The sequence below is a fragment of the Oncorhynchus mykiss genome, chromosome 24 (genome assembly GCF_013265735.2).
Source record: "Oncorhynchus mykiss isolate Arlee chromosome 24, USDA_OmykA_1.1, whole genome shotgun sequence".
NCBI lineage: Eukaryota > Metazoa > Chordata > Actinopteri > Salmoniformes > Salmonidae > Oncorhynchus > Oncorhynchus mykiss.
This window is the reverse complement of record NC_048588.1, coordinates 8,035,977-8,063,053: the sequence shown is the minus strand read 5'-3', so window position 1 is coordinate 8,063,053 and position 27,077 is coordinate 8,035,977. Positions and strand designations below refer to the sequence as shown.

At 48.0% G+C, this 27,077-nt stretch overlaps 1 protein-coding gene across 6 annotated transcripts; it reads right to left on the bottom strand.

Moving 5' to 3' along the window:
• Nucleotides 1–1,818: 1,818 nt before the first annotated feature.
• On the bottom strand, nucleotides 1,819–27,077 carry LOC110503662 (ARF GTPase-activating protein GIT1). Of its 6 annotated transcripts, none has more exons than XM_036962089.1 (21): nucleotides 26,663–27,077; nucleotides 23,425–23,558; nucleotides 22,411–22,523; nucleotides 21,721–21,826; nucleotides 21,372–21,566; nucleotides 20,222–20,352; nucleotides 19,822–19,916; nucleotides 19,369–19,411; nucleotides 18,307–18,333; nucleotides 17,048–17,096; nucleotides 16,434–16,506; nucleotides 14,216–14,313; nucleotides 13,179–13,290; nucleotides 12,489–12,616; nucleotides 10,763–10,915; nucleotides 7,940–8,245; nucleotides 5,781–5,861; nucleotides 5,367–5,443; nucleotides 4,937–5,113; nucleotides 4,776–4,839; nucleotides 1,819–4,522 (listed from the first exon to the last, which is right to left on the bottom strand). In XM_036962089.1, the coding sequence occupies exons 1-21, from the start codon at nucleotides 26,712–26,714 to the stop codon at nucleotides 4,307–4,309; spliced, it is 2,430 nt and encodes an 809-aa protein (XP_036817984.1). In that variant the 5' UTR covers nucleotides 26,715–27,077; the 3' UTR covers nucleotides 1,819–4,306. The 6 variants fall into 6 exon arrangements, with proteins under 6 accessions (XP_036817984.1, XP_036817986.1, XP_036817988.1 ...); XM_036962091.1 differs by having other exon boundaries at nucleotides 21,372–21,458; nucleotides 26,663–27,076; XM_036962093.1 differs by lacking the exon at nucleotides 7,940–8,245.

The following is a 27,077-nucleotide window of genomic DNA, read 5'->3' as shown; positions in this document are numbered from 1 at the left end:
CCTGCGAGGGCTTTTTAATTTGTTTTTTTAACTACTGTGTGATGTTTACTAGTAACCCTGTACCAGATGTAGATGTGTATACTCTTAGTTACAGTACTAATGTATACATAGAATAATGATCTTCAGTCATATCCTACTAAGTAATGAAATTACAACCGTGAAAACAAAAATCACCATAGATGTGGTTACCATAATGGAGCAGCTGTAGCCATATACAGTGGACAAAACATTAGGAAAACCTTCCAAATATTGACTTCCACACCTTTTTGCTCTCAGAACTGCCTCAATTCTTCAGGGCATGGACTCTACAAAGGGGTCGAAAGCGTACCCACCGGGATGCTGGTCCAATGCTTCCCACCGGGGTGCTGGCCCAATGCTTCCCACCGGGGTGCTGGCCCAATGCTTCCCACCGGGATGCTGGCCCAATGCTTCCCACAGTTGCCAAGTTTTCCTTTGGGCGGTGGACCATTCTTAATACACACGGGGAACTGTTGAGCGTGAAAAACCCAGCAGCGTTGCAGTTCTTGACACAAACCGTTGCAACGTGCACCTACCACCATACCCCCGTTCAAAGGCACACATACACAATCCATGTCACAATTGTCTCAAGGCTTAAAAATCCTTCTTCAACCCGTCTCTTCCTCTTCATCTACACTGATTGAAGTGGATTTAACAAGTGACATCAATTAGGGATCATGGTCTTCACCTGGCAGTCTGTCATGGAAAGAGCAGGTGTTTCTTAATGTTTTGTAGACTCAGTGTGTCTGTCAATAGAAACTTTAGGGCTCCCTTATGCCCTGGTCAAAAATAGTGCACTGGCCTCCTGCATGGCGCAGCGGTCTAAGGCACTTCGAACGGTGTTTCTTCTGACACATTGCTGCAGCTGGCTTCCGGGTTAAGCGAGGCCGGGTGTTAAGAAGCAGGGCTTGATGGGTCATGTTTCGAAGGACGCATGAAATGGACCTTCGCCTCTCCCGAGCCCGTTAGGGAGTTGCAACGATGAGACAAGATCGTAATCATAAAAAAATTAAAAGGTGCACCACATAGGGAAGTGTGCCATTGTGGACGTAACCATTGAAATGGTAAATGTCTGTCCCTAATAGGCTTCAGCATGTCCAACATCACGTCCTCGAGACCGTTAGTGTGTACGCGTACCAAGTAGTGCACTACTTTTTAGTGTGGCCATATAACCTCTGCTGGAAAGATTCTTCATGTAAACCGAGAGAATCTGTCTGGACTGAATGCGGAGGATAATGAGCAGCAGTGGTTCTGGCGCTGGTCATTTGTACAAATCCTGATTTCTCAGGTGTTCGCATCTTTCATATTTTGGTATGAGGGGAGGGGAGGGGAGGGGGAGGGGGGGGGCGGCATTTGGCCTGTAACATGCGAAGAGAGAGGGTTCTGGTCCCCTCTCTAGCATCTCTTCTCAACACGTATGGGCCCAGAATTTAATTGAGCAGCTGACAAATGTGACACTTTAGTTCTGGGTTAACCCGAGATTATGGCCCATAGGGTTCTGGTCAAAAGTATTGCATTGGAAAGGGAATAGGGTGCCATTTGGGACACATCTGCCATTACTATGTAATGAGCTGTGATTAAATGTTAAAGACTTCAGACATAAAAGCTAACAACCTGTGAAATCATTCACACCAAGAGGACGGTTAAAGTGTGACTACATGAACCAGAGAGAGAAAGTGAGAGAGATTGTAGTTTGTACAGCTTACCCAGAGACGCTCCATTGATACGGCCTTTGGCTTACCTCCTGATGAATGTTTCAAGCATCTCAAGCTAAACAAAAAATACATACATTTAAGACAATTTGTTTTAGTTTTTTTTATTTTATTAGAAATGTACAGCTTATGAGTTTCCATTACAATTGACCTTTTTTTCAATGTTCTACTTTTTACAGTTTTTACTTCTGTTAAAATATATTCTCCCATCACTGATCTCCCAGGTTTGTGATACACAGAAAACAGTACTGGGCACAGAGCAGTGCCACTGTCTGAACAACATGATGACGAGAGTGTGTGTGTTCGGGATGCACATGTGAACATGTGCACAACATGGAGGCAGACTGACATTTCCAACATGCCCACTAAGAAGAAGAGGGAAGGCGTAGCATTGTGCAATAGCCCTTTCCCCTCAGACTTGAGATGAGTTTAGTGTTAACCAGTGGCAGACTTCAGACCCTATTCACTTACCCCTCAGGCCTGGAACCCACCACAACAAGCATCAATAGATCAGATCTCCCAAACACAATACGAACATGTAGCTTAATAAAAAAATAGCATGAAAATATGTTGATATATAGGCCTCTATTCTACAACAGGTTGTCTGAGAGGTAACAGAGGACATTGTAATGGGGAAGAAAGTATTTGATACTGTCCCAGTGTGTGAGATGGAGATAGATAATCAACTCAGGGAACCCAAACAGCTACAACATCACTAAGTATTAAGCCAGACTAGCAGGAGATGTGCAGAGGCAATCATCATGATTGGAACGTTACATTTGACAATATTTTGGACATGATTTGACGGGGAACAGATAAAAGATCTCGTCCCCTACAGGTTCACTAAATGTAGTGAGCACGAGAGCAGTCAGGCGGATTAGTGAATCGACGGGACCCCGTGGCTCAGAGAACATGAGTCAAGGTGACATGGAAGCTCTTTCAGGTGTCTAGGATCACACAAGCCTTGTGTGTGTGTGGCGGGGGTCCAAGTAGTCTCCCTGTTTCAGTCCGTTTTCAACCGTTTAGTTCATAATTAACATGACCCAGATCCATCCGACAAAACGATCACTAAAGTCCTTGAAGCTAAGAAATCAAACTAAACACGTGGAGTGTGTGTGTCACCAAGCGAAGTGTGACCGTTCACTTGTTTTTGTAAAGTATAAAAACAGGGCAGCTTCCCCAGTGCCCCCACAAACCTACAGCAGGTGCAGTTTGTCATTTTGACAAAACATTTGTTCCCCATCTAGCTAGTCTGCCTCGAGTTGGCATATGTTGAAGAGCGAGCTTCGTATGCATCCCACTGTAGTGCGATTGAGATGATAAGCTTTGCCTAGTGACTGAAACAGCCAATGGCTGCATAATATATAATATCGTCATGCCGCTTCCAGGGAATTTTCTACCTATCGCATGTTAGACCCCTTCCCTACCCCTTTGGCATCTGTTCAACCCCTTGGCTACTGACATATTAGAACATGACAGGTAGGGGGAAAAAAATCATCTATAGGAAGGAAAAAGTGAAACGTCACCTGGGAGGAATTGGACTGCTCCAGGACCATTTCACAAGTTGTGTTTGTGTGTGTGTGCGCACGTGTCAAGACCCAGTCAGACAGAAGGGCGAGCGAGTATTGTCACAGCTCTTCCTGGTCCCTAAACAGGAACCATCATACATGAGACTACGTCAACGTAAACATACATGATAATGTAACTCATGACAGTAAAAATACAAAACAATGGGCATAATAATAAATCACAATAATTCCAGTGTAAGTTTTTTTTCTTAAGTCAGTAATTCTTGTCCCAGAGGTACAGGCCAACGGATTGGCAAAAAAAATAAAAAATCCCCTAGCCGTTTGTCCACCATGCCAAGACATGCTGTAGTGTACCGGGGGTCTGAGGGAGTAGCAATGGCCCTCCTTAGCAGAGCCTGGGACTATAGTGGAGGCGTTGTCTGAGAGACAGAGGGGTAGAGCAGGGTGGATCTCTTCCAAGGCCTGGCCCCCTTGTAGGCCACACTGACTGGCCCCAGCTCCGGGCCCAGCCTGCCTCGGTCTCATCAGAGTTTGAGGCGCTGCACAGAGAGGGGTGTTGAAGTAAAAGGACCCCCCCCCCCCCCTCCAGAGGAACGATAGACTGAGATCATAGTGAGATGATGAGAGCTGAGCCGCTGTGCCCATCTCCCGCATGCAATTACACTCTCAATGGTCCACACTCCTCCTCCTCCTTAGAGTCCCCTCCCCCATAGAGCTGCACTCAGTCCACTCAGGTATAGTATCAAGGGCAGCAGTGGATTCTCAGCTTTGTTATATTGTCATATAATATTACCACCTGGTCTTCTCCCGCTCTTCATTCCCTACCTTCGACTCCTCATTTTCTATTTATTCATCCTCAGATCTTCTTTTCAGTCTGCAGCCAATATATCTTCTCCCCTTTGCTGGCATTTCCCTCTCCCTCGAGATGCCAACCTTCCAAGTGTCATTCATCACTCGACTAGGAAGCTTGGAAATCGAGGCTCTCTCCCCTCCCTCTGTCAGTCTTGCAGCTCCCCTCGCCACTCGTCCGTCCCCTCTCGACCCTCGTCATTGTTTCTTCTCGCGGGTGGTGATGGTGACCAGCTGCTTGGCGGCCTTGGCGATGTCATAGGCGCACTGGATGACCTGCTGGGTGAGCAGCTGGTAGTCGACGGCGGGCGCTGAGGGGTCCGGGGGTGCCGCCTTGCGACACTCCACCTGGAGGCGGGAGGCGCTGGACGCCAGGAGGCGCAGGGAGCAGTGCACGGCGTCTAGGGCGGGCCGCTGAGGGGAGACGGAGAGAACAGTTAGACACAGAGGAGACAACACTTACTGCCTACAGCTAGAATCTGTATTTGGTCCCAAGAAATGTGCAGTATATATTCTGCTGTTCTATCAGGCAGCCAAAAATAAAATAACATGTTTGTTGTTTGAAGCAACCTCTTTGGTAATAATAATCACTGTTGGTGGCAGTTTCACACAAAACAAAATCCTTAAGGAAATTCTAGAAAGAGGGAGAGCTAGAGCAAAACCTTACCTTGGGAAAGAGAGAGGCCATTTCAGTGACAGCAGAGTGGATTTTCTCAGAGCATGGAACGAAACTAGGGAACATAAGACAACCTCTTGTTACCCCCGTAGATACAACGTAAGCCTCAGTCTGACTGTGTCATGGAGTGAGTCTTGTAGTCGGGGACATACCTGTCGTGTTTGAACTCCTGTGCGGCCCTCAGAAGCTCCTGGATGTTTTTGGTCACCTGCTCCGTCTTGAGGATGACGTCTTCGGTGCAGGGCAGGGTAGGATCCGGCTCACCCCCCTCGCCCCCACCCCACTCCTCCGACTCTCCCCGGCTCTCCTCTTCACTGCTGCGCCCCCTACTGTAGGACACATTCAATCAGTACACTCTCATTAGCCTGCAATTCCCACATTGAGCAAAGAGGTTAGCATCTCTGAAGTAATCCCCCACAGTAAATATGTCCTTGACAAAGACAAACAGTCCGCCAGTCTGCTAGATGTCTAGGTAGACCCTAGAGCCGGGCTTGTCTGCCCCTGCTACGTGTTGGTGGAGACCCCAGAATGACTCGTTCACTGCCCAGCCACCTGCTCCAGATATCTCCCCCCCAGCCTTACCTTAGCGACAGCTCATACAGCTGAGTGTTGTCATAGTCACTATCAGTGCCACTGCCGTGCTTCTCTCCTTTTGGGACCTGTGGACAAACAGAACACCTTATCAGCATCAAAAGGTAGCAGTAGTGATTCCAAAGGCAGACATCAGTGAGAGTATGGCAAGGCCTTTATTAACCAATCAAAAGCAAGCCATTCACACAAACATTTACACTAAGCCGCAATATATAATCCTCAGCAATGCATCAGCTCATATTGGTCTATAAAACAGTGTCAGTCAGTATCAGCTTTCATAAGACGCCACTGAAGGTTTCAGCCGTCACGGTCTGGGGTTGGCCGCGAAGTAGTCTAATAACACTGGAAGTCACAGATGAGCCGACCAACTGTAAGGGAGGGCAACAGCCAGCCAGCCAGTCTTACCATGTATCTCCCCATCTCCATGGAGCTAGAGAGGTGCTGTCCTCCATAGGGTGTCGGACCACCAGGACCCCCCTTCCTCACCTGAAGGATAGACAGAACGGGACAGGAACTCAAGAGAACGAAAAGCAACAGAGGAACCGCAGAAGGAACACTGCCTGACAGAATTTTTGAGTTTTAGTAGGAAGAGTCCAATCAGACACTGGGATGCGCTATACATGCTTGAGCAGAGTCAGCTCAGCTTTGTCCGGGGAGACAGTAGCCTATAATACGTCGAGGTCAAATTCGATTTTTGAAATTCAACAACCAAACTGCCGAGCAACTTTCCCCAGGATAGGTTTGTACTGAAAATGTGTAGGCCCAAGTTGACTGGAATTCAAAAGGAAATGTCTGAGTCTTGAGCTAGGTCCTGCCAAGTAGTTAGTGAGTCACTATCCCAGAACAGCTCACACACGGAGCAGATCATTAACATTACCAGACACACAAACATACTGTCTGACATACACAGGAGAAGACAGAGGAGCCAGTTAACTTTCATTAGCTTGCCTCAAATCACGTCATTAGCTTGCCTCAAATCTCTGGGTAGAAGTGCTGATCTAGGATCCGTTTAGGCTTTTAAAATTCTAAGAAATAAGGGGGGGGGGGGGGGGTCCCTGATCTTGGATCAGCCCTCCCCTCGAGACACTTTATGCAGGCCCAGACAGTCAGCACGATTATAGACACTTCTTTAGATACAGCTGGCTGACATAAGGGGCTATGCTGTGAGTTATCCCAGGCAGTATGTCCAGTAGGCCACTCTTGCACTCACTGTTCCCTAGCGGAGAGCTAACTTGATGTAGACTGAACATCTGTGAATACTTGTATGCTGGCATATGATACACAAATAAGTCATCGTCATCGGTGCTTTTCAAAAGAGCACTGGGTTTTACCAACGTGTGGTCCAATATCTATGATGGGGTCCAAACTGTACAACTTTAAAAAGGGGCAATCTGGGATTGGTACATCGATTTAAAAAAACTACTTTTATATTAAAATGATATACAGTATAGCCATTTTAAAATTACTTATAAATACAGTATGAGCAACAAGACATAAAATGGAAAAAAACAACTTATCTAGATATATCCTAGCATATAGAACTCTAAATTCTATATACAAAATAAAAATAAATGTCTTTCAAACTACACAATAAGAAATTGTGCATTTGCTAATTGCTACGCTGTAATGCCCTACAAAATACAAACTAAAAAGGAACACGGAAAAATGCACAGATAAACCAAACTGAATTGGGATTTTGCATCACCCGCATGAATAATGGAATGTAAAGGTTGAAGGCAACAATGAGCACAACAAAAGACAGACAGGATAGACAGATGGAAGTGCCCAGAATACGAGCAACAGATAGACAGAGACAGGAGTCAGATAGACTGACTTTACCTCCTGGCTTCCTATTCAAGTCCCACACCAGTCGAAGTGTCTGGAAGCAGGGGTGTGTGTGTGTGTGTAGGTAGTGCATTAGCTTAGAGCGCCTCGGACCACAGATCATCGGCCGTCATTTTCTGATCATTTCCACATGTTGAATTGCCACTGTTTGTCAACACACCCAGCAGTTGACCCACACTCGTGTAAGTCAGCCTGCCCTAGGCTCCACTGTGACCGAGTGGGTCAGTGACTGACACAGTGCCTTGAAGGATCCATTGAGAAGAGCGTATGGCTATTGGCTAACGATGCAGGACAAACCACTGACACTCCTCGTGTTTGAGCTACTCACACTAGATATAGGGAATGGGAAAGCTATGATAGACACTCAATGGTGGGAAAGATACCTGCTAGAATGATGACATTCTACACTCAAAAGAAACCTCAATCTGAGAGGTAAAGTGAGTGGAGGAGAAGAGTGATTTGTCATAGTGTCAAAGTCTCTGTATTTGTGTGTATTTGGGGCAGGTGCGTGCGTGCAGCATCTGGACCAGAAAGCTTTGCGGTAGAGGCTGGGGGTCAAAGGTTAGGGGTTAAAGTAGAGGCGCACTCCACTGGTAAGCGGTGTGTGCATGCCAGACAGCAGTAGAGAAGGTAGGCAGCAGTAGCGACAGAGACGGCAGGTGGTGTATATCACCATGACTACGGCCACCTGCGGGCCGTAGCGCGTTGCTCACACTTACACTGGGGTGCAGAGGCTGCAGGCGGCCCGTCAGGGAGTCCAGGCCCGGGGAGTGGGAGTGGGGCTTGGGGGTGGCGGGCCCCGGCTCGTACATAGAGAAAGCCTGTCTGTCCCTCCGGTGGGCGGGCGCCGAGGACATGGCTAGGCTGGAGTGGTCCCCTCCCCTACCTCCCCCTCCGCCGCCTCTCACCCCCCCATGCCAATGTGCCGGGCTGCCTCCTCCCCCGCCTCCCAAACCGCCAGCTCCCCCTCCTCCGACGACCTGGCCGCCCCGCAACGCACTGTTCTCCGTCTGCATCCGCGAGATCTACGGGGAGAGGTGGGGACGGGGGAGGAGGGTCACCTTAATGTGTCAAAGGTCACATGGACAAGCATCCACATACACAGGTACTGTACAGGGAGCTTCATTTAGCTAACCAAATACTAGATATGGATGGAGGTAAGATTATAAATGGGGATCAAGGGAGTCTATAGGCCATCTATAGTCCATACTGATGGGTGGATATAAGGGGGTAAACTGGCTAGTCTGTGGATGGGTATAACTACAGTGCATTCCAAATGTATTCAGACCACTTCTCTTTTTCCACATTATTAAGTTACAGCCTTATTATAAAATAGATTAAAAATCCATCAATCAATCTACATAGAATACCCCATAATGACAATGCAAAAAACGGTTTTTAGAATTTTTGCAAATGTATTACAAATAAAAAACTGAAATACCTTATATAAATAAGTATTCAGACCCTTTGCTATGAGACTCGAAATTGAGCTCAGGTGCATCCTGTTTCCATTGATCATCCTTGAGATGTTTCTACAATTTGATTGGAGTCCACCTGTGGTAAATTTAATTGATTGGACTTGATTTGGAAAGGTCCCACAGTTGACAGTGCATGTCAGAGCAAAAACCAGGCCATGGGGTCGAAGGTATTGTCCGTAGAGCTCCGAGACACGATTGTGTCGAGGCACAGATCTGGGGAAGGGACCAAAAAATTCCTGCAGCATTGAAGGTCCCCAAGAACCAAGTGACCTCCATCATTCTTAAATGGAAGACATTTGGAAGCACCAAGATTCTTCCTAGAGCTGGCCGCCCGGTCAAACTGAGCAATTGGGGAAGAAGGGCCTTGGTCAGGGAGGTGAACAAAAACCCGATGGTCACTCTGACAGAGCTCCAGAGTTCCTCTGTGGAGATGGTTGTCCTTCTGGAAGGTTCTCCCATCTCTGCAGCACTCCACCAATCAGGCCTTTCTGGTAGAGTGGGCAGACCGAAGCCACTCCTCAGTAAAAGGCACATGACAACCCGCATGGAGTTTTCCAAAAAGGAACCTAAAGGACTCTGACCATGAGAAACAAGATTATCTGGTCTGATGAAACCAAGATTGAGCTCTTTGGCCCGAATGCCAAGCGTCACATCTGGATGGAACCTGGCACCATCCCTACGGTGAAGAATAGTGGGGTCAGCATCATAACGCTGTGGGGATGTTATTCAGCAGCAGGGCGACTAGTCAGGATCAAGGGCAAGATGAACAGAGCAAAGTACAGATAGATCCTTGATGAACACCTGCTCCAGAGCGCTCAGGATCTCAGACTGGGGCCAAGGTTCACATTCCAACAGGACAACGACCCTAAGCACACAGGAGTGGCTTCGGGACAAGTCTCTGAATGTCCGGAATCCGATCAAATATCACTGGAGACCTGAAAATCGCTGTGCAGCGACGCTCCCCATTCAACCTGACAGAGCTTGAGAAGAATGGGAGAAACTCTCCAAATACAGGTGTGCAAAGCTTATAGTGTCATATCCAAGAAGACTCAAGGCTGTAATCGCTGCCAAAGGTGCTTCAACAAAGTACTGAGTAAATGGTCTGAATACTTATGTAAATGTGATTTTTTTTTTTTATATACATTTGCAAAAAAATCTAAAAACCTGTTTGCTTTGTTATTATGGGGTATTGTGTGTAGATAGATTAAGGGGAAAAACTATTCAATCCATTTTAGAATAAGGCTGTAACGTAACAAAATGTGGAAAAAGTGAAGGGGTCTGAATACTTTCCGAATGCACTGTATCTTAACCAATAAATATACATATTGGCAGTACTGGGGGTGGATCTTTAGTATCTTGGAAAATAATGGAACTACACATGCATGGTTTATTGAGGGGTACGGGGGGGGGCTACTCTCACTGACACTGTGTTATTGTTTTATCTGTATGTACCTGTCAACCTATCAACACTGGAAGAGAACTGCTGTGCATTTCCCCAGGTGTGTGTGCAGGGGCTGACGTGTGTGTGCAGGGGCTGACGTGTATGTGCCTAGGGGCTGGTATTTCTCCTGGCGTTAGACATGAGTGATGGGACAGACATGGGACAACAGCTCGGGCATTCATGAGAACAAAACAACAATACCACCATGGAGAGACGGAACAGAAACAAAGTGACTAAATATGGCGTAACAACAGATGGGAACGAAACCTGATACTTTGACACACTGAAGAACAAACTGCAGTGCTTACACCAAAACTAACAGATACTGTTCTGAGCTGCACAATTTGCTTACTAGAGTATAAGGACAGCTCTGGGAACAGACTAGATCAACACTGATAGTGACAACACACTAACATACTGAGGCAGAAAGGGTACGTCTTCCATTAACTAACAATATAATTGAAAAATTCCTCCCATCTTTCTGTCGTGCACCCTGCCCTCCACCCTCCCCCTCTCCACTCCCTCCATCCATCCACCACTCTATCCATTCCTCCCGTCCATACCTCCCCTCCTCTCCCTGCCATCGTCCCTCCCTCACATTTTTTTATCCTCCCTCTCCTTACCTCTTTCTGCAGCCGGCGCAGCTCTTCACTCAGGTTGTTGTTGACCTTCATCAGCTGCTGGACTTTAGCCTCGGAGGAGGCCAGGGCCTTCTTAACCTCCAGGTACTCCTGCAGAGTGATGGGCCCGTCTGACAGGTCTGACGAGTCCATGCTCTGAGGGGGACACACACACAACATAGAAATAAAACTATCTAAAATACACAAACACATGTGGGAGTCATTTATGTGGGATATTGTCTGAGCAATAAGCGGGACTCGGTTTCATCATCACTCTTAGCAGTAAATGGAGAAGTTTGAGCACAGCTTAAAATAACTCTTTTCACAATCAACATTGAAACCATATTTGAGAAATCTCTTAACTGGAAATGACTTTGAACAGCCTTCACCATTCACAGCTCAGCCATATCTGAGAAGCACAGAGCTTCTGTCTGTATGACACCAGAACAGAGCTTCTTCACACAGTGAACATGAAATTCTCATTTTACAGCAGCTTTTCCACCACGTCCTGTGGCTGTGGGAGCGTGTTTTAACAGGGTTTCCACCCCCCTCTCACCCGCCCCCTCTCCACCTCTCACCCGCCCCCTCTCCACCTCTCACCCGCCCCCTCTCCACCTCTCACCCGCCCCCTCTCCTCTCCCCTCCCCTCCTCTCACCCACCCACCCCCCTCCCCTCCTCTCACCCACCCACCCAACCACCCACCCCCCTCCCCTCCTCTCACTCACCCCCTCCTCCTCTCCCCTCCACTCCTCTCCTCTTACCCACCCCCTCCTCCTCTCCCCTCCACTCCTCTCCTCTTACCCACCCCCCCTCTCTCCCCTCCACTCCTCCTCTTACCCACCCCCCCTCTCTCCCCTCCACTCACCCGCCCCCTCTCCTCTCCTCTCCTCTCACCCACCCTCTCCTCTCCCATTAGCCCCCTCTCCCCTCATCTCACCCGCCCCCCTCCTCTCCTCTCCTCTTACCCACCCCTTCTTCCCTCCCTCTCTCACCCGCCCCCTCTCCCTCTCCTCCCCTGCTTGAAGAACAATGCTCCTCTGATTGAAGACCCAGAATAGCTGTGATGTCACTGTGGAAGTATGTGGCAGCAGCAGCAGCAGCACTGCCACTCCCGCAAGGCATGCTGGGACAGGCGGGGAGGAAGATACTGCTGGCTGCTGGGGATAACACTGCAATCACTAGAAGAAGCAAAGAAGAACTATGTGCTGATTTACGATCAGTTTTGCCTTTTTAGATCACAATTAATATGACTACATGGACAGGGGGGGGGACCTGATCCTAGATGAGCACTCCTATTTTGAGACGCTTGATACGCTTAACTCAAAGCAGGGCTGGGAGCATAGGACCACTTCCTGGTCACTTTGCTCCACCTCCATTTCTCTCAGTACACATTTTATCCATCTATTTACTGGGTTTAAGGGGAATACTTTGGCTGTTCTCTGGTACTCTAATGTTGGCCTGCAGAGAAAGACATAGCACAACGGTTTGCAATGGAAAAAGAAAACAAGAGCTTCCTATTATGTCAGTTCCGAATAATACCTCCCCCTTTCACTATGCTTCAGGCTGCTTGGTGCCTAGTGAACACAGTGTATTCATTAATGCAAACCGGTGCAAAATGTTTCCCATTGGACAAATTCAGGTAGGTCCCTCCTCATTTGGACCTGTTTGCTTCCGTTTGATGCTTAATGAACACAACCCTGCAGTCCTTCTGTGCCCTTCTCTCCTCACCTTGGCCCGGTTGTTGCGCTGCGTGTTGTTGTTGTTCTGAGTGGTCAGCTCGCTGTCCGTGTCCTCATCTGACGCTACGCTGTCGTAGTCATGCTGGTCGTCGTCGGCCCCCAGGTCCAGACTAGAGTCTAAAAGGGATGGATCAGAGCAACAACATAGGTCCTGGCTCAATCTCAATTCGTCTTTCCTCGATTCCTTCTCAAAATACATTGGAGAAGAAAGTCAGAGGGGAGGGAACTTGGACCTTTTCCTTGAATACGGTTGAGAAGGATACGAGGAGACAGGATGTGAGGAAGTGCAGAAAGACGTTTTGAGATTAAGCCACAGAAGAAAAAAAATCAGGAAAAACTACAGCTCAATTTAACTAGTGACGACTTAACCATAACACAACCAGGCAACCCCGACATTTAAACTACATCTCAGTAACTTCTCCTTTTCACTCATACATCGCAATGGATGGATTGACTGCAGTGTGTCAAAACAGCTTAAATTCCAGAGCATACTTCATAAAAGACCTTGTTTGAACTGGCCTCAGTCCCTGCCTTCTCCTCTCCCCTCTGCTCCCCTCCTCAGTCCTCTCCTCCTCCTCCACACCTCTCCCCTCCTCGGTCCTCTCCTCCTCATCCACACCTCTCCCCTCTGCTCCCCTCCCCTCCTCGGTCCTCTCCTCCACACCTCTCCCTTTCTCACCAGTAGGGCTGCTCAGGCCTTTCCCCTGTTGCCTCCTCTTGGCGTCACTCAGGATGTCGATGATGAGCGTTGCGAACTCACGAGCGTTGAAACGGGCCAACTTCTGTCTACCCTGAAAGAGAAAAATAGGCAGGGGACACACGCATTCATTCTTGAGTACTCAAAAACCCTCCGACGCAGAGACGTAGGTTTACAGGAGAAAATTGTATTCAGACATTTTTTGGTGTATTATTAAAGAAAAGACTAATTGAAGCCACAGTCTCTGGTATTGCTGTGGTCACTGGTCATGTGGGGTGGAAAATCACAGTCATAGGGGCTACAGTTGATCATAGTAACACACACACACACACTAAACATTGCACCTAGCAATTCACGTTTGTGTTTGCATAAGGGGACAAAAATGCAGGCTTCGTATCCATGTGGTTTCAATTCTAAACACGGTCCGACCGTGAGCACACTGTCGTGTGTGTGTGTGTATTTTCTCCCTCAGTCTCTCTTGCATGAAACATAAACACTACCGCTGACCAGTCAGATGGCTCCAACCCTATTCAATCCAATCCTAGCTGCGGATCTCACTGTGGTGAGGGTGCTGATGTGTTAAGGCCTATGTTTACACTAACGAGCTAGCCAACTGAGGGAGGACCCACGATCACACACAGCCCCTTTCGTTTCCCCTAACCCTCCCCCACAGCTGGAAAATGTCTCTCTCGCCGTCTCTATATCCCACTGGCCAGTGCAGAAGCTCAGACATCCCGGTGCAGCCACAAACCTATTAATAGAATGTGATCTCTCTCTCTCTCTCTCTCTCTCTCTCTCTCGTTCCCGTTTTAAAATCTGTCGTGCTCTCGGAGGATTTCTCCATAGTCCCTTCTACTGCCTGCCTGTGTCACTGTGACTAGCATCGTCTTCAGCCTGCTGTCATCACTAAGCCTACGCAGCGGTTGGAGAAGGATACATACCAAGATATTCAAGCATTTGCTGGCAGTCATCAAACGTTGTTTTCGCGCGTGTGTGTGTCTGATAGTAGTAGTGGTTACCTGGTTGCGTGTGGCTGAGTATTCGGGGTTGACAGGCAGGAAGGGCACCGCGCTGCGCTCCGTCACCAGAGTACTGTGGTTCTGAGTCGTCAGCCACACTGGGGAAAGGGGGAGGAAGGACAGAAAGAGAGAGATATTATACACTGATGTGTGAGTGAGAGAGAAACAAGGTCATTTCAGCTGGAAGTTGGAACACGCACAGCAACACACCCTGCCTGCCGCCCACACATACACACAGTTCCACAGGAACAGACCACAGAACAGTTACAGACTTACACACTTTCACTCCTCCGAGAATGTCCTGCTATACCTAGAGCTGTGTGTGCATGCATGTGTGTGAGCTTGAGCGTGTCCGGCTCTCGGTCTCTACCCCATCCTGCTTACCTGCGGAGAGCCTCTGTCAGACAACGCAGTCTGCGACTGCTCCTGCTTCCGAGAGAGAGCGAGGGAGGGAGGAGAGTGAAAGAGAGAGACTCCAGGATTCCTGAGGCACTTTGCTCACCAACGCGCTCTCTCCTTCTCACTTGCTCCTTCCCTCTAAATTGCCTCTCTCTCTCCCCTGTCTTAGACCTCACCCAGTGCCCTTTTACAGACTTTGTTTATGCGTTTTTTTAGGTTTCCTTTCTAAACAGTGACTCCTTCTCCGGGGGAACAGCCTACACTAGGGGCTACGTCCCACATAACACCCTATTCCCTTTATAGTGCACAACTTTTTTTACCAGGGCTTGGTGAAAAGTAGTGCACTATATAGGGAATAGGATGCTATTTGGGACGCGACCCCAGAGTGGCCCAAACAGATTGCATGACTCAAAAAGGCAAAGACAGAAAGAGGAGCAGGATGGAGAGAGGTGGATGAGAGGCAGGGGATGGGTTACACAGGAGAGGGAGAGAAGCAGGGGATGGGTTACACAGGAGAGGGAGAAGCAGGGGATGGGTTACACAGGAGAGGGAGAAGCAGGGGATGGGTTACACAGGAGAGGGAGAAGCAGGGGATGGGTTACACAGGAGAGGGAGAAGCAGGGGATGGGTTACACAGGAGAGGGAGAAGCAGGGGATGGGTTACACAGGAGAGGGAGAAGCAGGGGATGGGTTACACAGGAGAGGGAGAGAAGCAGGGGATGGGTTACACAGGAGAGGGAGAAGCAGGGGATGGGTTACACAGGAGAGGGAGAAGCAGGGGATGGGTTACACAGGAGAGGGAGAAGCAGGGGATGGGTTACACAGGAGAGGGAAAAGCAGGGGATGGGTTACACAGGAGAGGTAGAAGTAGGGGATGGGTTACACAGGAGAGGGCGAGAAGCAGGGGATGGGTTACACAGGAGAGGGAAAAGCAGTAGATGGGTTACACAGGAGAGGGAAAAGCAGTAGATGGGTTACACAGGAGAGGGAGAAGCAGGGGATGGGTTACACAGGAGAGGGAGAGAAGCAGGGGATGGGTTACACAGGAGAGGGAGAAGCAGGGGATGGGTTACACAGGAGAGGGAGAGAAGCAGGGGATGGGTTACACAGGAGAGCGAGAAGCAGGGGATGGGTTACACAGGAGAGGGAGAGAAGCAGGAGATGGGTTACACAGGAGAGGAGAGAAGCAGGGGATGGGTTACACAGGAGAGGGAGAAGCAGGGGATGGGTTACACAGGAGAGGGAGAAGCAGGGGATGGGTTACACAGGAGAGGGAGAGAAGCAGGGGATGGGTTACACAGGAGAGGGAGAGAAGCAGGGGATGGGTTACACAGGAGAGGGAGAAGCATGGGATGGGTTACACAGGAGAGGGAGAGAAGCAGGGGATGGGTTACACAGGAGAGGGAGAGAAGCAGGGGATGGGTTACACAGGAGAGGGAGAAGCAGGAGATGGGTTACACAGGAGAGGGAGAAGCAGGGGATGGGTTACACAGGAGAGGGAGAAGCAGGGATGGGTTACACAGGAGAGGGAGAGAAGCAGGGGATGGGTTACACAGGAGAGGGAGAAGCAGGGGATGGGTTACACAGGAGAGGGAGAGAAGCAGGGGATGGGTTACACAGGAGAGGGAAAAGCAGGGGATGGGTTACACAGGAGAGGGAGAGAAGCAGGGGATGGGTTACACAGGAGAGGGAGAGAAGCAGGGGATGGGTTACACAGGAGAGGGAGAGAAGCAGGGGATGGGTTACACAGGAAAGGGAGAGAAGCAGGGGATGGGTTACACGGGAGAGGGAGAAGAAGAGGAGGAGGGGGGTGTCTCACCTGCATCGTTCTCCCTGCGGTCCACTTCGTCATACACGTCCATGGCCAGCTCCTCAAACAATCGATTGTTCAGCTGTCACACACAGGAAATGTACGGGACGCAGAGAGTGTACACAAGACCAAGACAAAAATAAGCAATGCACGCCAAAACAGCAAATACCAGCGAGAGAAAAATATATATAAAACACACACACACACACACACGGTTAAAATAATAGGACAACCAGGTATTGCAATACTGTCAACACAAACAGTAGCACTACACTAAAAGGCTCTGTCCTTTTACTGCCTGGGCCAGAGGAGAATTGATTATACCATACACAGGAAATGGGGAAAGTCATAGTCCTCTGTCATAGACAATTAGAGTCACTGATACAGACATGGCCCACTGCTTCAGTTTATTATCAGATTAGCTCGTTTTCTGGGTCGTTTGCATTAGGCACCAAATGGGAAGAGAAACAGGGAGGATACCTCGTTTTTGTTTTCCTTTGAAAATGTTTCAAAATCTTTTCCCTTGCGTGTCCTAATGAACACAAGCCAGGAAGTCTACCAGATGGATAGAGCCTCAACTCTAACCCATGACCCCTACCCTTTGACCACCCAGCACTACTCACCGCTTGGAGCTTCTTCTTAGCTGCCTTGGCCAGTTCTGAGAGGTCCAGGCTACGCAGAGACACAGACAGACAAAATGCCACAATGAAACAACCACAGACACCAACAGAGAGAGAAGAGGGGTGAGAAGAGAAAGGGAGGACAGAAAGGTAAGTGAGGTGGAGGACATGGAACTGGGGGTTTTCTCAGGGTGGTGGGTGGGAGGGGTGAGACAAGAGGGGTGTTCAGTCATGGAGCGAGGGCCATGGCAGATAATCAGGTGACATATACAGGTAACTGCCAAAATCATGGAAACACTTAGGATTGCAAAGTGTGATTCCTGAGTTAATGAAGCAATTAACATCCCATCATGCTGAGGGTCATGTATAAAAATGCTGGGCAGGCCATTATTTTGGCTACCATGGCTATGCGCCCGTAGGATGACAATGCCCCCATCCCACAGGGCACGTGTGGTCACCGAATGGTTAGATGAGCATGAAAACGATGTAAACCCGATGCCATGGCCGCCTGTCACCAGATCTCAACCCATTTGAACACTTATGGTAGATTCTGAAGCGACGCTCGAGACCGCGTTTTCCACATTTCCATCAACAAAACACCAACATTTGGGGAATTTCTTGGGGCAGAATGGTGTCGCATCCCTCCAATAGAGTTGCAGACACTTGTAGAATCTATGCCAGGGGGTAGACAACCCTGTCCCGGGAGATCCGCAGTTACTGCTGGAATTTGTTCCAACTAGGCACCACACCTAACCAACTAAGCTAATTGATCAGTTCGTTGATTGCCAAATTTCAACACACCTGGTCTTCCAGGTCAGGTAAATGAAAAACAGAACCAGAGTTGCCTACCCCTGAACCAAGCCAAGGTGCATTGAAGCTGTTCTGGCTTGTGGTGGCACAACGCCATACGAAGACACTTGGCGGTGGTGTTTCCTTTATTTTTGGCAGTTACCTGTAGCCCCTTCCATTTCAGTTTGGCAACATTCAAAACTACAGGCCTTGTACTTGTATGATCGACAATGAGTACTGGTGGTCTAGATACGGTAGCCAACCTAACATTTAAAAGCAAAAGGGCTCTCGTCAATGTTTATTGAATCAAGACATCATAAAAGTAATGCTAATATATATATATTTTTTAAAAGGCAGACAAAATATTACAGGAATCCCTCCCTCCTTCCCTAACAACAGCGAGAAGATGATGAGCGCACGGGATAAAAGACGGGGGGGGGTGAGTGAGTGAGTAAGAGAAAAGAGAGAGATACCTCTGTGTCGGGCACTTAGGGCGAGCTCTGCCTCCACAAGCGCAGCAAAGATGGAGAGAACAGAAAACGAGTGAGCGAGACAAGAAAGAGACGTGGAAAGTAAGAGAGAGAGAGAGGGGGGGGGGATACACTCCATATCAACACCAGGGCCCATATTCACAAAGTCTCTCAGAGTAGGAGTGCTGATGTAGGATCAGATCCCCCTCGGTCTATATAACCAGATGAATTATTATCAAAGGTAAAACTGATCCTAGATCAGCTACTCAGACGCTTTGTGAATACCGCCCACTAGTTCTAAACAGAGTACAGTATAGTACAGAGTATAGTACAGTACAGTAATAGCAGTGTTGTAGAAGTCTGTTGTAGCTCAGCAGACAAACATGCAGTCTGCATCAGTGTAACAGGGGCCTTCCTCTCCCATCTAGCAGTACAGACTGACTAACGACAGGGCACAACCTACTGGTCAAAACACTGCAATACACCTAGCCACTTCACTTATGCCAGAATATTACATGGTATTCATAACATTTCATTGTAGAGTCCAAAAAATCAAAGGCATTGCCAGGATATCATGTCACGTCAAAGACAAAAATGCTCAATAGAGAATCTCATTTGAAAATATGTTTTAGTCCAGGATTAGCCTTAATCTGTGCCTCTAAAAAACACCCCATGTATACTTAAGCAATAAGGCCAGGGGGGGTGTGGCATATGGCCAATATACCACGGCTAAGGGCTGGTCTTATGCACGATGCAACGCAAAGTGCCTGAATACAGCCCTTAGCCGTGGTATATTGGCCATATGCCACACCCCCCCTGGCCTTATTGCTTAAGTATACATGGGGTGTTTTTTTTCAGGCACCCCCCAAACTGCCTTACTGCTACTATAAACTGGTTACCAGTGTAATTGCAGCATTAAAAATAAATATTTTGTGTCAGCCAATCAGCATTCAGGGCTCGAACCACCCAGTTGATAATAAATATCAACCACCATGCAGATTTATAAATATAGTCCCCACACCCTCCCACCCATTCAGACCCTGAACACAAGCCTTTGACACTTACCTGTCAGCCATCTGAGGAATGATATAATGCCCATTCTTGTGATCTACAGGATAGAGTACAACGGAGTGAAGTCATTGTATAGTGTAAAACAGTCATTGGGTGAAAAACCGCCCTACTAGTTAAGCCTAACAGTGGGTCCATACTTGGAGCGATAATCAGCGAACTATCAACCAGTCATGTTCAATGGAAGGAGACACAAAGAGACACACAGCGACTTAGCGGTCGGCGAGGAGACAACTAGTGACCAGAATTGAAAATGTCCCAATATTATGCAAATTTAGGGAGAGGGCTCTTGTTAGCAAGCTCTGGCATTAGCGAACAACAAAACTGCTGTCATGCTAGCTGTTTGAAGGATACACCCACCAAGCGAGATCTCAATGACTTGATTGCTGATTATCGCTTCAACTCGGAGCCCTCTGTAAGGTCCTTGGCAGGGGTAAAAAGGTCACCTACCAGGGCGTCGGCCACACAGGTAGAAAGCCAGCCTGTCTGTGAGCTCGTACTGACACTCAACCAGCCGCTCTGCCAGCTCCACCTGGCCCGCTTGCCTGCCACACACACACACACACAGTACAACGATCAGATCCTATATAACACAGCTTACTGACACAATAAGGCAGAAAAATATAACAAATAAACTGAATACCTTATGACAGAGTCACACACAGAACTGTATGTGTATAAATACTATGTTTAAAAAGAGTGAGCCAGGGGTGTATTCACTAGTAACAAAAGCAAACAGGGCAAAACGGGAAGAAACTACCAGAACTTGTCCAATAAGAGACCCTTGTTTTCCTTTGGAACATGTTTTGGAACAGTGTACACTAATGAATATACCCCTGCTGTAGCCTACCTGGCGTAGTCCATGGGTGTGCGTCCGTTGATGTCCAGGGCTCCGGGGTCGGCTCCGTACACGACCAGCAGCTCTGCCTGCAGAACCTGGCCTGCCTTGGCTGCCACATGGAGTGGAGTGGTGCCCTTCTCCTGAGAGGACAACCGCACACACACGCACACACACACACACACACACACATCATAACTTCAAATTAGGGAGCATGGACATGGCATAGACCGATTGGACCGATGCTCTATAGGGAAGTTGTGAGTGTGGTGAGAAAGTGTGTAATTTGCAGTAACAGGGGTGGGAGGGTGAGTGGTGAGAAAGTGGGTAATTTGTCATAACAGGGGGAGGGTGGGGGAGTGGTGAGAAAGTGGGTAATTTGTCATAACAGGGGGAGGGAGGGTGAGTGGTGAGAAAGTGGGTAATTTGCAGTAACAGGGGTGGGAGGGTGAGTGGTGAGAAAGTGGGTAATTTGCAGTAACGGGGGAGGGAGGGTGAGTGGTGAGAAAGTGGGTCATTTACAGTAACAGGGGTGGGAGGGTGAGAAAGTGGGTAATTTGCAGTAACAGGGTGTGGGAGTGTGGGAGTGGTGAGAAAGTGGGTAATTTGCAGTAACAGGGGTGGGAGGGTGAGTGGTGAGAAAGTGGGTAATTTGCAGTAACGGGGGGAGGGAGGGTGAGAAAGTGGGTAATTTGCAGTAACAGGGTGTGGGAGGGTGAGTGTGGTGAGAAAGTGGGTAATTTTCAGTAACAGGGGGTGGGAGGGTGAGTGGTGAGAAAGTGGGTAATTTGCAGTAACATTGGGTGGGAGGGTGAGTGGTGAGAAAGCGGGTAATTTGCAGTAATAGTGGGTGGGAGGGTGGGTGGTGAGAAAGCGGGTAATTTGCAGTAATAGTGGGTGGGAGGGTGGGTGGTGAGAAAGCGGGTAATTTGCAGTAATAGTGGGTGGGAGGGTGGGTGGTGTAAAAGTGAGTAATTTGCAGTAATAGGGGGTAGCAGGGTGAGTGGTGAGAAAGTGAGTAATTTGTCATAACAGGGGGTGGGAGGGTGAGTGGTGAGAAAGTGAGTCATTTGCAGTAACAGGGGATGGGAGGGTGAGTGGTGAGAAAGTGGGTAATTTGCAGTAACCGGGGGTGGCAGGGTGGCGGTGGTGTGGGTCTCACCGGGTGGAAGAAGTTGGCCTGTGCTCCCAGGGACAGCAGCCGTAGACATGTCTCCAGACTCCCCGTCCTCACACTGGAGTGCAGTTGCTGAGACAGAAAGAGAGCGAGAGACCCTGTGAATGCCCTCATTAGTGGCTCCACACAGCGGCTTCCATTAGTTATTCCTGTGGTGTCATTAAGGTGCTTCCTTCCTGCCTACAGGGGAGAGAAGAAGAAAGGCAGGCTCTGTGTGTGTGTGTGTGGCCTCAGTGGGAGGCACCCCGGCCCACCAGCCATGGCCCTGAGTGGACGAGCCCAGCCTGTGAAGGACGTCAACCTCTGACACCTGACCTGAGGGGGCGGGCCTCACCTTACTGAGATCCTTGGTGGTAACACCGTCGTCATCACGGCACGGCAACTTGTGGACGAAGGATAGCATCTGGTACTTGGAGCGGATGAACTCGGACTTGGTGGGGCTGTGTAAGACATAAGGTAAGACATCAGCTGTATGGATTTTTTTACCCTTTTTCATGGTATCCAATTGGGATGGGATGGGACAACGACATCCCTGGCGGCCAAACCGTCCCCTAACCCGGACGACGCTGGGCCAATTGTGCACCGCCCCATGGGTCTCCCGGTCGTGGCCGGCTGCGACAGAGGCTGGACTCGAACCCAGAATCTCTCATGGCACAGCTAGCACTGCGATGCAGTGCCTTAGATCACTGCGCTACTCGGGAGGCCCTCATCAGCTGTATGTATGAATCATTGCAGCATGAGATGCTGAGGGGAAAATCCTCTCTGATCCCATAATAGTCTGATACTAGTTAATGAGCAAAGGCTGAGCTGCATCTAACACATAAGCTTATTAGCCTGATCGGACTATAACAATTGACCGAGTGAAAAGAATCTCTTGAGATCTTGGTGGGGGAGAGTGAGTTCCACAAACAGAGACTATACGTCAGCGGGGAATGTCCCCACCCAGGTCATCATTGTAAATGAGAATTGGTTCTCATCTGACGTGTCGTGAAAATATATGTTGTGAAATAAAAAATAAACTTACTGGACTTTGTCCTGTGGGTTGGGTTTCCTGCGGCCGCTCTGCACCTGTGCTGGGTCAAGCAGAGAGTGCTCCCAAATCGAGTTAGCCCCATTACTGGCCAGGGTCTGCACCATCTAAAACACACACACACACACTAATGAGACACACGACAACACAGCCCTAACATGAAATGATCTAATGTTGGGGTGGAATGTCCTCGTAGAGCAAATCAAAGCCTCTTCCAGTGCCTGAGGCTGGTCTAGTGGGTAAAGCCACCGCCTGCAGCACCTATACACCACCAAGCGTGGGTGTGAATCCCGACCCCAGAGCCCCTCTCTGCATCTCCCTCCCCACTAATTTCCTTCCTGTCTGAATAAAGTGAAAATACAAAAAGAAAAATAATACATTTAAATCCAGTTCCTAAAAAATGTATTCTCAAATATTTTCTGTCCAGCAGCCAGGTAACATTTACTTTATATTAGCGATGGAGGAAAAAAACAGTTGATAGTTAAATATTGCAACATTATTTAAAATGTATTTAATAGTTTTTCTAGGTAGCGTTAGCTAGCGTTTGTCGGCTGTGCAATGTGCCAAAACGCCTGTATTTTTCATCCTATAGCTTGATCTCCATCATCTTTTTAAATAGTGAGCCAACATATTTACAGCACGTTTATTTCCATGCTCACTCGTCTCTCTGCAGCAGACACATAGTGAGCAATATGTTTGGGACATCAATTCGCAATCGAATCGCAATACGTATAGAAATCGGGAGAATCGCAATACATATCATATTGGCACCTAAATATTGTAATATAGTATTGTGAGGTCCCTGGCCCTAATTTATATATAGTTTATAAACTGTTTTTTATCAGTATGGATTTACATGTTAGAAATCTATAATAAACAGGTAAAGGCCTAATACATTGGTTGAATTGGGTTACTTGTCATTTAGCTGCTTGCCAAATACTGGGCTACTTGTACACCCATCAGTAATGATCCCCAATGCCAAGCCCCCTATCTTGTCCCCCCAGGTACCTGCAGCAGTGCAGGGGGCCAGCCACTGTGCCGTAGGTGCTTGACGATGGAGATGTGGCGTCCCAGGCTACGGTGCACCGAGCAGCACTCGTCACAGATCAGAACGCCCCTGTTGATGCTGGTCCAGCCCGGATCTGAAAACACAGAGAAAGAGAGAAAGACATAAAGTGAGAGAGGGGTATGGGTGGGGGTCAGGTGTGTACAACTTAGGCTATTTCATCTCAGGTTCATCGTTAGGCCTATAGCTTTGTTTTACCGTTTCTTACCGGTGATACAGTTAGGCCTAATATTTGACATTATTGTTTACTGCACACATTTAAAATAATCAAATAGCCTAATGTGAGAGTGATGAATAGACTGACAGTTTGCCTGACATGTGGGAGTTCACAATGAGGAGTTCTCGAGACCATACAAATCAACAAAACACGTATTATTAGCATCATACTGTATAGCCTAAATACAAGTCTGACCTTAAAATTCCAGTACCACCCAACTGTGCCTTTAGGTGGTAATGAGATCATCATAATAGACAAGTCCAGAGTTCAGTGGGCACAGACAGAACCATGGGCCACACAGTCTAGTCATTAAGTCTGGCCGGGGCAAGGTTAGCCTACACCCTCAGGATCCTGCTACAATTAGGCTAAGCTAACTGTGTACGACATGCAAAGGGCCTATTTTATCCGAGGAACTAGATGGAGCATTTATTCTCAATTGGTAGGCCTAAGAGTTTACAGATTGGGCTGGGGAGGAGCGAATACATGCAGAGAGAGAGAGAGAGATCTGTTCTTGAGGGACAATTCTGAAACAAATAGCTATTGGCAATACTCAACAAAGCATGCCTACTGTTTTCAAAGATTATAATCTATGAAAAGCAGCAACTCTTTAGCCAACAGCATACCACCCTGCATCCCACTGCTGGCTTGCTTCTATAAAGCTAAGCAGGGTTGATCCTGGTTGGTCCCTGGATGGGAGACCAGAAGCTGCTGGAAGGGGTGTTGGAAGGTCAGTAGGAGGTCCCCTTTCATCTGGTCTAAAAAAAATATCTCAATACCCCAGGGCAGTGATTGGGGACATTGCCCTGTGTAGGGTGCTGTCATTCGAATGGGACGTTAAACAGGTGTCCTGACTCTCTGTGGTCACTAAAGATCCCATGGCACTTATCTTAAGAGTAGAGGGTGTTAACCCTGGTGTCCTGGCTATATTCCCAATCTGGCCTTCATACCATCATGGCCACCTAATCATCCCCAGCTTACAATTGGCTCATTCATCCTCTGTAACTATTCCCCAGGTCATTACTGTAAATTAGAATGTGTTCTCAGTCAACTTACCTCGTAAAATAAGGGTTAAATAAATAAATACAATTGTTGGGTTTGTACCCATGGCAGAACAGGACAAAGCAGAGCGCAAAATCAAATGTTAAGAGCGGGGAGCAGGACTCTTCATTGGTATAGATTCCAATCGTTGACACTAAAAGTTAAATCTCGTCATAATTCATGCTTCACAGAACAACCCCATTGCTCTTCCTCTCCATGTCCACACTTACTTCCACTTAGTGTGTGCAGCACCTAATGTGATTTCATACGCATGCACAGACACAGCGCATATGGGGCCACTCTAGTCTCTTGTACCACTATATCTACAGTCAACACTACTGAAGGCTATAGCCCTCTCTTCAGTCTAGCATTCTACCACATGCTGTGCTGCCCATAAAACTAACCATATTATGATAGAAAAACAAATAGGCCTTACGAGCATACTGGCAGTAACAACATTTAATAGCCTATAGTTGCTATATGACTTCTTCCAAAATATGGAGGTTGTTCATGAGTCCAGTAGCTATTTCAGTGTGGAGGGTGACAAGGAGTCACACATTAGTGGCTTGGATCAGCAGCCTGCTAGAGCTGCCTTTGCCCAGAAGGGGACGGGCTGCCGAGGCAGCAGAAAGCTGACAGTAGACTGTAAGTAAGAAAAAGAAACGGCACAGTGCACACACAGAGTAGGTATACAAGCAAGCCAGGCTAACGCAGGTAACTGCAGAGGAGTGATGGTCAGGAGTGTCATCAATCAGCTGGGATAGCAGAAACACATTCCTGAAGGGAGAGCAGCTGTGAAGGAGAGAGCAGCTGCCATGCACCCCACTCCAACCAACCCCCATCCCAAACTCTCCTCCTCCCCAAAACATTGGGGCAGGTGGGGTTAAATGTGCAAGGCCAAGGCTATGTGGGCAGGGAGGGCCAGGATGCCAAGGTTGGCATCACATCAGAGTTGTGGGTGCACAATAATGTTGTAGAAAAACAGAGTTGGAGAATGTATTCATGATTTTATGAGTAACTACTAAAAAAAATGACATGAAGGATTAAGCTAAAAAAAAAAAATGTTTTATGCCTACAGATTTAGCAGTCTAGACAGGTCAGGGGTCCAGATTACAGGCACTCACTCAATCACTATTCACAACCTATACTATCAACGCCCCTACTCTGCGCCGCACTGCTTGCTAACATTGGCTAGTTGCAGGCAGCTAGCTAGCCAACTAGCTTCAACTACTATTTTATGATAATTTAACTAGCTTGCTAGCTAACTAACTAACTAACAACGTTCAGCTAATCTTCTAGACTCTAAACGTTAGCACACTAGCTAGCTATCTAACGTTACACAAATTACAACGTGAAATTGGTCACATTTATAAAAGTACTCTGGAGGAAGACATGCCAAACTAGCTAGCCTGTCGTCTTCAAATGTAACTAGCTACCTAGCCAGCTAGCTAGTTAGCCCGTGAGGCTACAGAGCCAACTTTACAGACAGAAGTGATAGCAAGCTATTCAAGTTAGACCAGACAAGATTGACACCCTTTCTCATTTGTTAGCAAACTAGGTACGTAGTTAGCTACCAGATAGATGTGGCGGTTAACACGAGAAATAAAAGCAAACGTTATACGTTGCTTGGCTAGCTGCGCTGGCTAGTCAAGTAGGCGAAACAAATCCGACACTCAAATTCATCTACAGAATATGGTTCTTGTCAAATAAACCAAAGTAACTTTCTAGTCACTTCATTTATTCACATGCACTGAAAATGAAAATGTCACTGTTTAAAGGCCTGACTAACTAACTGCCTGTGAACCTGCGCCGTTGTATTGTACTACTTGACAGCGGGCACAGGCCTCCGCCGTCCCATCTAAATATCGCCAGCTAGCACACATATCAAAGACTAAAACAACACATTGTTTCAGTTTTCATCGTACCTGGTGCACTGCAGTCGGCGCATACTTCGGTTCTGTGGACCTTTCTTGACATGTTTAGGGTTCCACTACAGCAGTGGTTGTATATCCAAATGATATCTAATGGATGCTCGCCCCTTCCGAAGACCGCCTTATGCTGTTTCTATATGCTGCCCTGAATCCCCGGAAGCCGGCGTTGTGGTCTTTGGCTCTCCCGAAGCTTTCCCTTTTCTTCCTAACCGGTTTCAGTCCTAAACTCCGGATTCAGTGAGTCGCAGTCCTCGTCGGTGGGATGGTTATCACTGGCTGGCTCATATCTAGAGGGATATAAGACACTAGCGCACACTGCATTGCCAATGTCGAGACCTAGGATAACTGCGCTCCGTCCTACCTGTCACTCGACTCGCTCTCCCACCACTTGCTCTCATCGCCACTCTCT

What these genes read in the sequence shown, in the direction of transcription:
- LOC110503662 (XM_036962089.1), bottom strand. Translation starts at nt 26,714, where the DNA reads ATGTCAAGAAAGGTCCACAGAACCGAAGTATGCGCCGACTGCAGTGCA. An exon ending in CCGCAGGGAGAACGATGCAG is followed by an intron (nt 14,314 to 16,433) that starts GTGAGACACCCC and finishes CCCTTTCCCCAG; the next exon opens with TGTGGCTGACGACTCAGAAC. An exon ending in AGCGCAACAACCGGGCCAAG is followed by an intron (nt 10,916 to 12,488) that starts GTGAGGAGAGAA and finishes TGTCCCCCTCAG; the next exon opens with AGCATGGACTCGTCAGACCT.